The sequence below is a fragment of the Juglans microcarpa x Juglans regia genome, chromosome 4D (genome assembly GCF_004785595.1).
Source record: "Juglans microcarpa x Juglans regia isolate MS1-56 chromosome 4D, Jm3101_v1.0, whole genome shotgun sequence".
Lineage (NCBI taxonomy): Eukaryota > Viridiplantae > Streptophyta > Magnoliopsida > Fagales > Juglandaceae > Juglans > Juglans microcarpa x Juglans regia.
The window spans coordinates 30131176-30145651 of NC_054600.1; the positions used below are offsets into that span (position 1 = coordinate 30131176).

The following is a 14476-nucleotide window of genomic DNA, read 5'->3' on the forward strand; positions in this document are numbered from 1 at the left end:
CACTAAAGGCCCGGCTTGGTTACAGTTCTTTTTTAACTCATCTCATTATTTTATTTCTAAATATCATTTCAAAATAAATATTTTTTATTTTTAATTTTTTCATCTAATCATTATTTAATTAATCATTATAACTTTACCAAACGTCCAAATAAAACATAAAAAACGATTCAATTTTTTTAAATTTTAGAACAAATTATATTCTAATAATATTTTAATTTTATAATATTTTTATTTAACTTTTTCTCTCTCATTTTCTAAAACTCAATAAAACATCCTAACTCAAACAATTTCATTATTATTAACAAATTATTTCACTATTATTCACGAATTTTTCATTTCATCTTAACATACAAACAAAGCCTAATGGTTAAGAAAGTGCTTATCCCACCGATGGTGGGTTTTTTAATATTTAATGGTTAAATTAATGTTTTTTAATCAGTTTGTGATTTTTTTTTAAATATTTAAAAATTTTCTAAAAATTTTTGAAACAAACACACAAAAAAAAATGCATTTTAATAAAAAAATCTCGAAACCACCTCTATAGCCGTCCCCTTTTCTAATTTATTTATTTATTTATTTATTTTTACTAAAATTAATCTAAATTAAGTTGAGCTGTTGATTGAGAAACTTGGACGTCTGTTTGAGGAAAATGAATTTAGTACACTGCATTGGCTTAACTAAATGTCAATACATCTTTAAAATTTAAAGAAATATGACTTGAATGATCTGTATTAGAGTAATCAAATAATAGAGACTTGTACTATTTTGACTAATCTAATAACTGCTTGAATAATTTTAAATTTATGAAAAATATATAATTTTAGCTAAATTTTAAAATTAATTTTAATGAATTCAATACTAGGGTACATTTGGGTCATAAACTCATTTCAACTCATCTCAATTTATCATTATAATTTTTTCAAATTCTAATACAAAATATAATAAATAATTCAATTTTTTTAAATCTTTAAATAATAATAATATTAAAAAATACTATTTTAATAATATTTTATTATCACAATTTAAATCAATTTAATATGCAAATATAGCCTAATACTGTACTGCACATGTTGTTTGAAAGAGAGATACAAATGAACACAGTACTACTTGATAGGAACACTAGCGATCCGTTTCCCATTGGTGTGAATTACCACCAATTTTTATAAAAAAATTTATATTTTATTTTTTTTAAAATCTATGGTACAATTTTAAAAAATAAAACGAAATTGTTCCAGCCAACTGATGGGACTACCTTATGTTGACCTGGCGGACCAAAATGCGTGGCATTTAATAGCAATAAATTGTAAATTAGTTGCCCACGTTTTATTCCATATCTATTATAAATATTGGCGATTTGACAGTGATGAACCATGTCCCAATACAGATGTAAATGAGAAGTCTTTGCCCGGTTTGATTCATGAATCACTCTAATTTATCTTTATCTTATTTTATTTTATTTTATTATTATAATTTTTTAAAATTTTTATACAAAATATAATAAATAATTTAATTTTTTAAAATCTTAAAATAATAATAATATTAAAAAATAATATTATAATAATATTTTATTCAACTTTCATCTAAAACTATATTATCTCGTCTTATTATCCAAATTTTACCTTAGAGACATAATTATATAAAACTAAATTTTAAAGTGATGTGATTTTATATAATCTGTTAAATCTATTTTATAATAAAAATAATTTTACAATCTAACATATCACATTAAATTATATCACTTTATAAATTTATTTTTACATCATCTTTCTATAATTAAATTAGTGCCAATACCGCTGCCTGTCTGCCTTTCGCTGTTATAATCAGGAAAACTCATGCCTATTGGTTGTTGCAAGTTCAAGTCGGTCGGACTGTAAAGCATTAAGCATTCACAAGATTCGGTTGGGCAATCAGACAAGAGTCGACTCAGATGGAATTATTTGCGACCATCTTCAGGCCGACGAACGATATATATATATATATATATATTTTTTTTTACAAATAATAGGAATGGGAAAAGGACATATCAGCAACTCCCAATAATTCCATTCAGTTTTGTCGGATACGAAAAGTGATTTGTGACCATCTTAAAAAGTCCAAGGAAAATGCTGACTTTTTATGGTTTTCTCCCTGTTTTTATATTTTATTTTTTTATTTAATAATTAAGAAAAAGATTATTAATAACTTTATATATTTTTAAAAAATATTTAAAAAATACTCAAAAGATTTTAAAAAAAAATTACACTAAATATTTAAGATACACCTGACTGTAAAATCGACTAGCACTGTCCAAAAGTCAAATGGATTACGAAATGGCACATTCATTTGCAGTTTCAGGCCACGTTTGTAGCCGAACCGGTAGAGTTTTTAAAGTTCTTAAAAAATTTTATAATTCCATTTTCAAACGTTACGAAAACTAAAACATAAAATACTTTTAAATCAAATATTTAAAAAAAATTTTATTTAATTATTATCTAATTATTATATAAACATCAAAATTTAATATAATTTTAAAAATTTTTAAAACAAAACACAAAAATCAATATATTTTTTATAAATTTTAAAACAAAAATTATATTTGAATAATTTTATAATATTTTTATTAACTTTTTATTTTTCATTTTCAAAATATAATAAAATATCATAATTTAAACTATTTCATTAATATTTACATAATTATAAGATATTTCAAATGTCCAAACTAACCCTTAGCATTTTGAGAGTAACATGTAATGGGATCATGAAGTTCACGGCTTCTCGTTTTCCTGGGCATTATTAAATATAATTGTCCTGCAAATTTTTGTCCTAAATGTTTCAACGATGATCTGAAACTTACAAAATAGAGAAATAATATTTGTAATTTTAGAATTTATAAGTCTTGTTCACTTTCTTAAAAAAATAGATAAATTTAAAACTAAAATAAAAACTTATTTGTTTTAACGATGAACCTACTTTATCTTAAGGAGAGTATGCAGAATTTGCATACCGTATATATAGCATTACTAAATATGTTCTTTCTTATTATATTTTTTTTCTAAGCAAGTAAGTATATTTCGTTAAAGAATATGGTACAAGAGGAGGGAGGGGGTGGGATTCTCAACAAATACTCCAGAATAATAATAACAGTGTAAAGTTGTGGATAAAAAAGAAAAAAAACAGATTTTTACGATCAATCTTTTGATCTTCACCCATGTCTCACAAAGAGGAAGCCGTCTTAAAAGATAGAAACAATTGTTTGTAAAAAATTACGAACAATAAAACCACTGTTGAAAGTAGTGAGAGTGACGGGTGCACTATTGCTTATTGTTTTGAGATATTTTTAGAGAAATCTACAGTCCTATCTTCGAGATCACGATTTAATGAAAGCAATAATATAGTAAAAAATTCGGTATTGAATGAACTGATTTGCTGATCATCTATATTCCAGCACTACCGTGATGGCGCGTGGCAGCCAAATGTCAATGGGATAAGATGAAGCTACTGGTACAACTCATAGAGTCGTAGAAAGCGCCGTTGCGCGGCAGACGCGCGGAAACAAGCCTATTTGAGGATCATTTAAAATGAAATTCACCAAAGGCCGTGGTAATCGACAAGTGGTCGATTGTGACAACCAGAGAGCAAACATGCTATAATTAAATGCAGAGGACCACATACATAGCAAGTACTGATTCCATGATACACGCTTGTATTATTGGGCACCTGCACAAAATCTAAGTTTTTGTTTCTAAATAAATAATTAGGATTACAAAATTTAAATTTTATTTAGTTGAAAAATGCAAGTGCATTGAAACGAGATTGTAGATTTTGCATGAAAAATTAGGGCCTAAAGAGATCCGATGTAGATAATACTTAATAAAGTATCTGATCAATCCTCAATCACATTAGTACGCGAGCAAAGCATCAGCTATCAGAGAAAGCACTATCTCATAGTCGTTTCGTAATCACCGATTACTAGCGGTGGACCCTAGTAATACTATCTAAATCGTAGAGTGTGCTACAGAATCATTTTTAAAAAAAAGTAAAATTTATTATTAAAAATTTAATTTTTTTTTATATGAATCTCGTATTTACTCAATTTTTTTAAAAAAATTTTATAGCGCTTGTACACTCTATAATGATTGTAAATATCATTTCTATTTTATAATATATGCTAACTAACACTAACATGGTATATGGAGTGTTGCACTAATTTGTTGATGTGTGTCTATAAAAATATATTTGATAGATCATATCAAATTACGTTAATTTATAAATTAAATAAGACTAAAATTTCTCATCTCATATGATTATTATATTTTAATTTGCTTGTTGTTAATAGGATGCCCAGTCGGTTTCGATGTTATTTTATCATTAAAAAAAATATGTAATTTACTAAATCTGATCATACATGTGTATATATCTACAGATTATTTATATAATAATGGGATCGTGGTTCATTGGGTAATTGTTTCAAAGAGGAAAGTGCAGTACTTACTTACTCTGGAAGGAGCAAAAAGGTTCCCAGAATTCGTATGAACAATAAGTGACCATCCCACTAAACTTTTAGACTATATGGCATGCGTAAGTGGGTTTGTTGGGCGAAAAGTAAAAGAGGAAATCAACTTACCCACGAAGAAAACGCAACACCTTCCATTAATTACTGAAGGCTGAAGTTGTTGTATATAACTTCAAGCTTGTGGTTCCAATTGAGTCAGTCGTGACTTTCTTTCCTCTTCAAAATTCCGTTCTTTCCTCCTTGTGAAACGTGATGATGGGAAGAAAGGAAAGATTGCCTTAGAGTAAAGGAAGACATCCTCCCTCCCAACTTTACACCCTAGTTTGCAGGGTAGAAGCCATGATTTATGTAGAAGGAGGCCGCAAGATATATAAAATTAGTTTGTATATAATAAAAATCAAAAGATCACTTAAACACTGTTTATTTTCCTTTGAAAAAGGGTAATGTCTTTGGACATTAATTGACAAAGTACTACTGTACTGCGCTGAATAACGTGGTTGGCTCTGATTGTTTTCGTTTCAGAGAAACTTTTGGCAGCACCATGTGGATGATTTGAAGAATCAATGAACACTAAATTCCAAAGCCTCAGGATGGACGACCCAAAAGCTAAGTCGATTTACCAAGCTAAATAAGAAGTGACTGAAATTTTCGATTGCACATTTATGGCATTCGAATTGAAAGTAACAGGCAACCAATTACTAGATTCAAGATTTTTGTCCGAGCCTTCCTAACCTAGTCCTTTCTATTATTAGTCCATCCTTGTGTCAATTCACTGCTTTGAGATACCTAGCTTTACTAATTACTAGCTAGAAGTTGGAACAAGACGCCACACTTAAACAAAAGGAAATTGTTAATTCCAGAAAGAGATTACACAAAATTAATCCTACAAACTGACGTTAGTTTATGTAATTCGTTAGATTTATATTATAATAAAAATAACTTTACAATCTTATGAATTGCATGAAGGCACGTCAATTTGCGAGGTTGGTTTTGTGTAATCTATTTGTATTTTTCTTTGCTTAATAACGCCAATTATTTGGCTTCCAAAATCTGTATCCAGACTTTACGGGAGTGGGATTTACACATGGACCTAGAATACCGATTCAGCACTCAATTGAAACTATATTAGTAGCAAGTAAAAATGAAGATTGAACAAAGTTACAAAACACCTCGTCTAATCCCCATGTCATCATATTCACTTCCATATTGCATTTCAGAAACAGAAATAGCCAAACACTTGAACTCCAAAATTGCCTGAAACCCCTTTTGTCTCACAAGATTATGGATTTCAAGCTTCTACAGATGGTTCTACTCGTAATGTTCTTACGCTCATACGCTGCAGCAGAAGACCAAAACCAGAAAGCAAAACAGACTTTCATAGTTCGCATGGACAAGACCAGCATGCCGTCAAATTTCAATGATCACTCTGAGTGGTATTCCGCATCTTTGAAATCAGTATCGGACGCGGCGGGTATGCTTTACACTTACAACAATTTAATCCATGGCTTCTCCACAAGACTTACCGCCAAGGAAGCTGAGTCACTCGGAAAGCAACCAGGAATCATCTCTCTCCTGCCTGAAGTGAGATATGAGCTTCACACAACTCGGACGCCAGCGTTCCTTGGATTAGATAAAAACGAGGCTCTCCTCCCCACGCCCAACCAAGTGAGCGACGTGATTGTCGGAGTATTCGACACGGGTGTATGGCCCGAGATAGAAAGCTTTGACGACACGGGGCTTGGGCCTGCACCGAGTGGCTGGAAAGGTGAATGTCAAGTGGGTACGAACTTTAATTTATCAAACTGTAACAACAAACTTATTGGCGCAAGGTTTTTCTCTAATGGATATGAACAAGCGGACGGAAAGATTGACACAAGGACGGAATCAAAATCACCTAGGGACGATGATGGCCATGGAACTCACACCTCAACAACAGCGGCCGGATCACCCGTTGCAGGAGCTGACCTCTTTGGCTATGCTTCTGGGACCGCTCGTGGTATGGCCACACATGCCCGAATCGCCATGTACAAGGTTTGCTGGTTTGGTGGATGTTTCAGCTCAGATATTTTGGCTGCAATGGAGAAGGCCACTGAAGATGGGGTCCATGTTATCTCCATGTCTATTGGGGGAGGAATATCCGATTACTCCGAAGACGTAATTGCCACAGCAACTTTCAATGCAGTAGCCCAGGGTATCCTTGTATCGTGCTCGGCAGGGAATAGTGGACCCAATCCAGGAACTTTAACTAACGTAGCGCCTTGGCTAATCACCGTGGGTGCTGGAACCTTGGACCGTGATTTTCCCACCGATGTTAGCCTCGGAAACGGAAAGAGTTACACCGGCACATCACTCTATGCCGGGAAACCATTGCCTGATTCTCAAGTACCGCTTGTTTACGCTCGAAGTGCAAGTAACGAGTCGTATGGTCGTATGTGCTTGATTGGCACTCTAATTACTGCAAAAGTTGCTGGGAAAATTGTGGTATGCGATAGAGGATCGAGTGCCCGGGTCGAAAAGGGTGAGGTGGTTAAAAAAGCTCGCGGCTTAGGGATGATATTAGCTAACACAGGTTCTTATGGGGAGGAGCTAGTAGCCGATGCACATATTTTGCCTACAGCAGCTGTTGGGCAGAAAACAGGCGATGCCATAAAGAACTATATTCTCTCAGCTCCCAATCCCACGGCTATAGTTGGAAACGCAGTGACAAAACTAGGAGTTCAACCATCACCGGTGATTGCAGCATTCAGTTCTAGAGGTCCAAATCCGCTCACTCCAGAAATACTCAAGCCGGATGTTATAGCACCAGGAGTCAATATCCTAGCTGGGTGGACAGGTGCGAATGGACCAACAGGGTTAGACGATGATGCCAGGCGTGTAAGCTTCAACGTCATTTCTGGTACATCCATGTCCTGCCCCCATGTCAGCGGCTTAGCGGCACTCCTCAAGGCTGCTCACCCGGAATGGAGCCCTGCAGCTATAAAGTCCGCCCTCATGACCACGGCTTACACTGCATACAAAAATGACGAAACCATACTGGATGTTTCTTCTGGAAAAGCATCAACACCTTTTGATTACGGTGCTGGACATGTGAATCCAGTGGCTGCTCTTGATCCCGGCCTTGTATATGACGCCACGGTAGCCGACTACCTGGACTTCTTGTGCGCCTTGAACTATAGCTCAAGTAAGATCAAGCAAGCCACAAACAGAGACTTCACCTGTGATTCCAGCAAGCAATACAGCAAAAGTAACTTGAATTACCCATCTTTTGTTGTTCCACTGGAGACAGCTTCAGGCAAAGGGGGCGGCATTGGGGTGTCGACCACCATTAAATACACTAGATCTCTGACTAATGTGGGCGCTCCAGCAACATATAAGGTCATCGTGTCTTCACAGGATCCCTCTGTGAAGATCGTGGTGGAGCCTGAATCGCTGGTTTTCGACAAACATTATGAGAAGAAGAGTTATACAGTGACATTCATTGCCACTTCCATGCCTTCTGGCTCAACCAGCTTCGCTCGTTTGGAATGGTCGGATGGGACTCATTTCGTTCGCAGCCCGGTCGCTTTCATCTGGACATAAATAATAACAGGCTCCGAGCTCTGAAGTGCCACCAAGGTCTAGCTGCTCCCTTTGTTTTCATAACGAATTTATTTGTCTCGTACATATTCCAGCAACCGAGCAATGGGGACCGGTTGCGGGTCAAATCCAAGGAAAATAATTGCAAAGCAAATAATGTAAAATTGAATTCCATATAGTCTCTCATGTTGTCTGTAATGGCTCAAATAATTAAAGAAAATAAAAAAGGGATTGGTTTCTCAGTTTTCTTTGATTTTTATCATGAAACATCTTCCAGTACAAAGTTTGAACAGGGAAGCGGGAGCTGCTATTTCGCTCAAAGTCAATTATTTCTGAGTCGCAAAAAAAACCAATACTGGCAGTAGGATGCAATTGGGAATTAAAGAAGTTCTAGATTGCTGGTGGCTTGCTATTTGTAATACTTTTGCTCTCTAACTGCATAGCAACAAACTGATTGCATGCTTCGTTCCCCCACAATGGAAACCATGGACCCTTCCATTCCTACAACTCTCAAGTACAGTAAATTAAATATGAGCAAATTTCAGCAACTTGTAATATAATCTCATATGCTATATAACTTTATATTGCAATTTTGTAGTAGCCTCCTTCTCAAATTCGAGCAGAAAACCAATGCCTATACAGTTTTTTCCCTGAGCACAACTGAATGAAAGAGGATCTTATATCATTCCTGGTCTTTTATTATGATGGAATTCAACAGTTAATGACAAAACATATTCAAGAGTAGGGGGGGCCACTTGCTCCTGCTAATTGCAGTTGTCTATTTTATGCCCTTTAAAGAAACCAAGGAATTATATGGACTTTCCTTTCCTTTTCTTTTTTTTTTTGGAATTAAAATCATCCTATCAATTCATACATTTAGATAAAAGGGAACTTCGGAAGAAACTTGCAGTTATCTAAGCAAATCATCGGCATTCATTACCATCAAGAATTTCTCCTAAAGGTAAATTGCCCCATAAAGCTGATTGATATGCAAAGATGACTATCCATCTAATTAAATTTCACACGAAATTTGGAACTAGTCTCCTGTTTCTATACAACTTTGAGCAATTGCATGGTCACAAAAACAAATCCAAATGAATGTACTGATCACATTTCCACTACACTTGCCCGTCCCTAATACATTCTTGAACCCATGGTTTCAAGTTTCATTGCTAAGATAGGCTTAATTAAGTGAAAATATGATGCAACATATCATCCAAAATGAAGAACATTTTATAATGATTTTTAACAATTATGGATCCTAACTCTACAAGCTCATAAACCATTGGATAATGCAAGAATTAGACTATACTGACTGTTGACATGTTAGAAGCACTTCCCAAAATATCTCTAAAAAAAACATCAATCATCATTCAGAATTCCCTATTGACTGAAAAACAGGAAGGTAATAGGTATCAAGCTGCCAATTTTATGTTTCACACCTTCCCAAACTTCTTCTCCTAAGCAATCTTTAACAGGCAATGGTATTACTGCGTGGAATGGTTCAAATTCTTAAGTTCCAGAGAAACTAAATACAGTAGACTACATGTAATAATGCATTACCTCCGCAAAAGTCATTGAAGAATGAGTAGATTCCCCCCCCCCCCCCCTCCTCTCTCTCTCTCTCTCTCTCTCTCTCTCTCTCACAGAACATGGATTTGGGCATAGATCAAACAAATGCCAACTGATACAGAAAAACAATCAAAACTTGGTAATATGGACAGTGAAAAATTAAACAATTTAGCTGATGTTCTGAGGACCACTGAGTTGGTCGGGAAAGAAAAATGGAAGCTAGAGATATACTTTTAAACTGGCTGTCAGGCTATAAGCAATACTACCATCCCAATCTTTCATGTAGATTTCACTTGTAGGAGCCTAAAGTGAACATTCTGGTCATCACTCATATGATTCAATCATAGGTACTATTAAAACACAAACTAAGTAGACATAGATATGAAAACACATAACTGTGTGTTTAAATGAACATGGGTGTACACTAGTTGCATAAAACATAAATGTGATTATTTGTTCGTGGGCAAAAGTGCAACTGAGATTCAGGAGTTACCATCATAAGATTCAAGTTGATAAAGAACATGATCTTGCCAACTGCCACATATTATCTTCACATTATCCCGGTCACTCCAACCAGTGCGGAGCATTCATGCATGAACTTTCCAGGTGGGCTTCAACAATAGTGCGCGTGACTGGTACACAATTCTGAATGGCAGTATCCCGAAGACCCATTCCAAATCCAATGATCAGAATGTGACCACCGCCTGAGCAAAAAACAGCTTTTGCATGAGCCTCCACCAAAGGTTTCTCCCAAGCCATCATGACAGCCTTCTTGTCAGCGTCCATCAGCTTAGCCTCACTAAAAGTGAAGCTTGACAGAATTTAGATTAATTCCGACGGATAATTTCAACAGATAATTAAAATAGAGAAGACATGAGATCGTCCAAAATATAGAGAAAACAAGTCTAAAAATTATTGATTAATAGTAAAATTCGAAATTATTTAATGAAGTCCACAAGCTGAACTTAAATAACTGAAAAATTCGAAATTATGAGGGTTTTTCTAAAAATGAAAAAAAAATCTAAATTATTGTATGAGAAGTTAATATATAAATAAACAAGAATCCTACCAAAAATTTGGTCAAAATCAAAATCAGAATCATTTCTAAACTTGAAACCAAATATTTATTAACAAGACAAGAATGAGCATAAATATATGATTTGAGAGAAAATAACTAATATTGCCTTTAGTCCAAGGAAGAGATTAAGTTTTTCCTTCCATATTTGTACAGATTCATTTTTTTAAGATAGTATTTCAATTCAATCAACATAAAATCTGAACCTAAATACCTCATATCAATTTAGGTTTGCATAAAAAAATAACCCTATATTCCAAGTAATCTCCATTGAGAATTCCATTAAAATGCAAGAGCTCATTAGCTCCATAAACAAATCCAATTAAAGAGACTGAACCCATTTTAACCTAAACATAGGATACCCATTGTCCAAAGAAATAAGAAAATATTAACTCCATGACGAGTTATTATCAAATGACGTAATCCAGGTTTGTATAATAAAAATAAATAATACATCTTATAAAGTGCATTTATTTTGTAAAAATGTTCATGATCATTGGTTGGCAGTGGTTGACTGGCCTCATTTACTTTAATAAAATTTTTTATCATCTCATCTAATTATTATAACCTTTTTAAATATATATGTAAAATAAAATAAATAATTCAAATTTTTTTAAATTTTAAAATAAAAAAAAATATTAAAAATATTATTCTCATAATATTTTATTTTATTTTTAACTTTTACCTCAATCCAACTCATCTCTTTACGCAAACATACGAGACGGATTGCAGTCCCAAAAAATTATAAAGCATCATTTATCGACTCCTTGAGAAAACAGCAATTGGTACAGGGATACATGTATCCATCTATGGCATATGTATTTTGTTTGTATATCATACGTTGTTTGGTTAATTGAAGTCGATTAGTGCAGAAGAGAGAGGAACGGAGAGGGAGGGGCAGCTTCCGGTGAAGCAAAAAACAAAGCAAGAAAAGCGCGTTACCGGTGTTGAGGAGGATATCAGAAGCGCCCAGGTAGCCAGCTTCCACAGCGAGATCACCGGAGAGGGTGTTCCCGGGGCGCGCCAGATGCGAGAAGGGAGGGCATGGCCGTGCTTGGCCGCGTGCATGAGCGGAGTGAGGCCTTGCCCGTCGAAATAGGACAAGTCCACTCCGGAATCTATCATAGTAGCTCGTCTTCGTCGTCCATGTCTGCGCTGTGCGAGAGAGAGAGAGAGAATGAAAGGATGAATATGAAACCCTTGCTTGCGCACCCCCTGAGGTTTCTTTTTCTTTTTTTCTTGGCACCCCCTGAGGTTTCTTAAATTAGCTTAGCTAGCCTCCGAATATAAATAATTCCGATTAATCACGTTCTATTATAGATCACATCTTAAATTGTGGCTATGGACCATGGTCTAGGGATTTTGGCATTCTGCTACCAATTTTAGATTTAGTACGTTTTTTTTCTCCTATTGTTAGTTGCATTTTCTGCCTCTCAGAAACTATACTCAAATCCGAGTTTATGGAAGGCTATAAGATAAAGACTGGAGTTATCATTATGGGGTGCTTGAATCTATTCCTTTTCTTTTTTAAGTGATTTTTCATGGGATTGAGAGGTGATTGAAGTACTAATCCGATTGGTCCAAACTGAGTAAATAGTCCCACGATATAGGTAAAAAAAAAAAAAAAAAAATCTGTTATCGGGGAGACATTATAATAGTGTTGTAGACACATAATAAAGTCCCGATCAATTACGAGGATACACAGTGACATAAGTCCTTGATAAAGACTTTTCTGCAAGAGCACGCCGTGCAATTTAATAAGACTTTCTCTTAATTCGATGGCCTATAAAAATTATTTACATTAAATAATATTAGAACCTTTAACTTAGAGAGAGCATGCTATCAAGAATATGATCTTTACCACTTAAGTCAACTTGATAGATAGAATGGCGAGTCTCGTATATCATTTATGATTACTGATTGAATTTTTCGAATAGTACTAAAATTTTAATTATATAGTAAAGCTATAGAGACAGAGATCTAGATTTTAAATTCGAATAATAACTCTTAAAAACCCTAATGAGTACAACATGAGAGAGTGTCCATTCGTCTAGTTGGACAATAGCATTCCTCTTCCTATTCGCGTATATTGTGGGCTCTCTGGCCCACTTACTTGGTTTGGGCTAGTCGAAGAAGAGATGTGGAATATATCATATCGGTTGCATATTTGAATGGCGATCCATAATTTTTTATTTTTTTTAAGACATAAAATTTTAACACATAATGCATTCATTACATGCTGATTACATATATAAATGACGCACGGTTCTCCGATTCATGTAGAGCAACAGGACGGAGGGTGAAATAGGAAAGTATATTATATAGTTCCTGTAAGGGGTTTTTTTCCCCTTTAGTGAGCGAGTGAGATCAACTAAGAGAATAAAAAAATAAGGTTCGGCCCAGAACAAATAGCTCCTTGGCCCGGCCTGCAGGTAGACTCTCTTGGACGCAATCCCAACATGGGAGTAGACTTTAGGGGGGATGAGACTCACCATCTTAGAAATCTCTCGAATAGTATCTAGCCCTTGAATACCTGCCCACGTGAACAAGCGGAAGCAAGGAGGACCATCAATCCTCTGACAAAGTGACATCGATGGACTACCAAAGACACCAACAACATAAGGCAAATCGGAAAATCACGTCGTATTAATGGCATCACTATCTGAGCAACACATCACATTAATAACGTTGTCGCATGGGCATGCCGCGTTATAGAACTCTAACAAAAAGAACAATAAAAAGGACATGAGCTCCACCGGAGCAAGCATGATCTATCCCCTCCAAACTTCCAGTATAAATAGCGATCTCTAGGTACGAGAAAAGGCCTAGACTCTCTCATTATTTGCAATCTACCAAAATGTTTTATTGACTTTGACATCGGAGACTCTCCGGCTGAAGGCCGCCCTCTCCCAACTTTTTTTTTCTTCATTTTTGCATGTCCAATTTTAAAGGCTTGAATTGTTGGAACTTAATGTAAAGAAGTATGAAACACGACGTCAATAGTTCAGATTCATGGAACTTAGAAAATAATATCTAGTTCCATATGAGGTAAAGAGCTGCATGTCGAGGGTTAAGTAATCACATTTATTGGTCTTTCTTTTGCATTTTTTGGTCAATCGAATCTGTGTCAGCTTGTTCAAGGTTGATCAATCCTTAAACTGGTCCCAGTCTTCTTTTTATGAAAATAAAACTCATCTTCAGGCAAAACGTAATGCTTCTGGCTTGCTAACATTTCTGCCGCTGTATCATATACTTTAGCTCTCTGCCGAAGTTTTAACGGCATCTATTTCGTGGAAAATCTTGTACAAACTTTGTTTACATATTGAACAATAATTTCATATATCTTAAATATTGTCATTCTTGCTCATATATATTGAAGTGAAATACTCAAAATGATTTTATGTATCAACTATAACGGTCATTATAATATCAATTAGAATAATTCTATTCGTAAGTCTCACATATCACATTTTTTGTTATTTTTTTAATTTTGTTCGCTTATCAAATATATGGTATATACATGATGAGGAGAATAATTTAATTATTTTAAGAAGAATAAAACCAACAAAAAAAATTAAAAAAATAAAAGAAATCGTAGTGTGGTATGAGTGGCTTATGAATGACAATACTCAATTAATTATAATCAATTTGAGGGTTTATTTTATGAATTTTTTATGATTAGGATATTTATTTTAGAGATTTTGCGGAGCGAATAATGCTTTATTTGGTACATAAATTCATCTCAACTTATTATTATAATT

General features: G+C 34.5%; 1 protein-coding gene and 1 long non-coding RNA gene across 3 annotated transcripts; one reads left to right on the top strand and one right to left on the bottom strand.

Annotated features, from left to right (window-relative positions):
* Positions 1-5548: 5548 nt before the first annotated feature.
* LOC121259728 (subtilisin-like protease SBT1.7) lies at positions 5549-8306 on the top strand. The gene has a single exon (XM_041161451.1). It carries the CDS (start codon positions 5774-5776, stop codon positions 8069-8071), a length of 2298 nt encoding a protein of 765 aa, XP_041017385.1. The 5' UTR covers positions 5549-5773; the 3' UTR covers positions 8072-8306.
* A 1597-nt stretch (positions 8307-9903) lies between these two features.
* Positions 9904-12118, bottom strand: LOC121259729. Of its 2 annotated transcripts, none has more exons than XR_005939625.1 (3): positions 11962-12118; positions 11658-11930; positions 9904-10439 (listed from the first exon to the last, which is right to left on the bottom strand). It is a non-coding gene; the product is annotated as an uncharacterized LOC121259729 (long non-coding RNA). The 2 variants fall into 2 exon arrangements; XR_005939626.1 differs by having other exon boundaries at positions 9904-10451.
* Positions 12119-14476: the final 2358 nt, after the last annotated feature.

Excerpts from the sequence above, each read along its gene's own strand:
- LOC121259728 (XM_041161451.1), top strand. The coding sequence starts at position 5,774 with ATGGATTTCAAGCTTCTACAGATGGTTCTACTCGTAATGTTCTTACGC.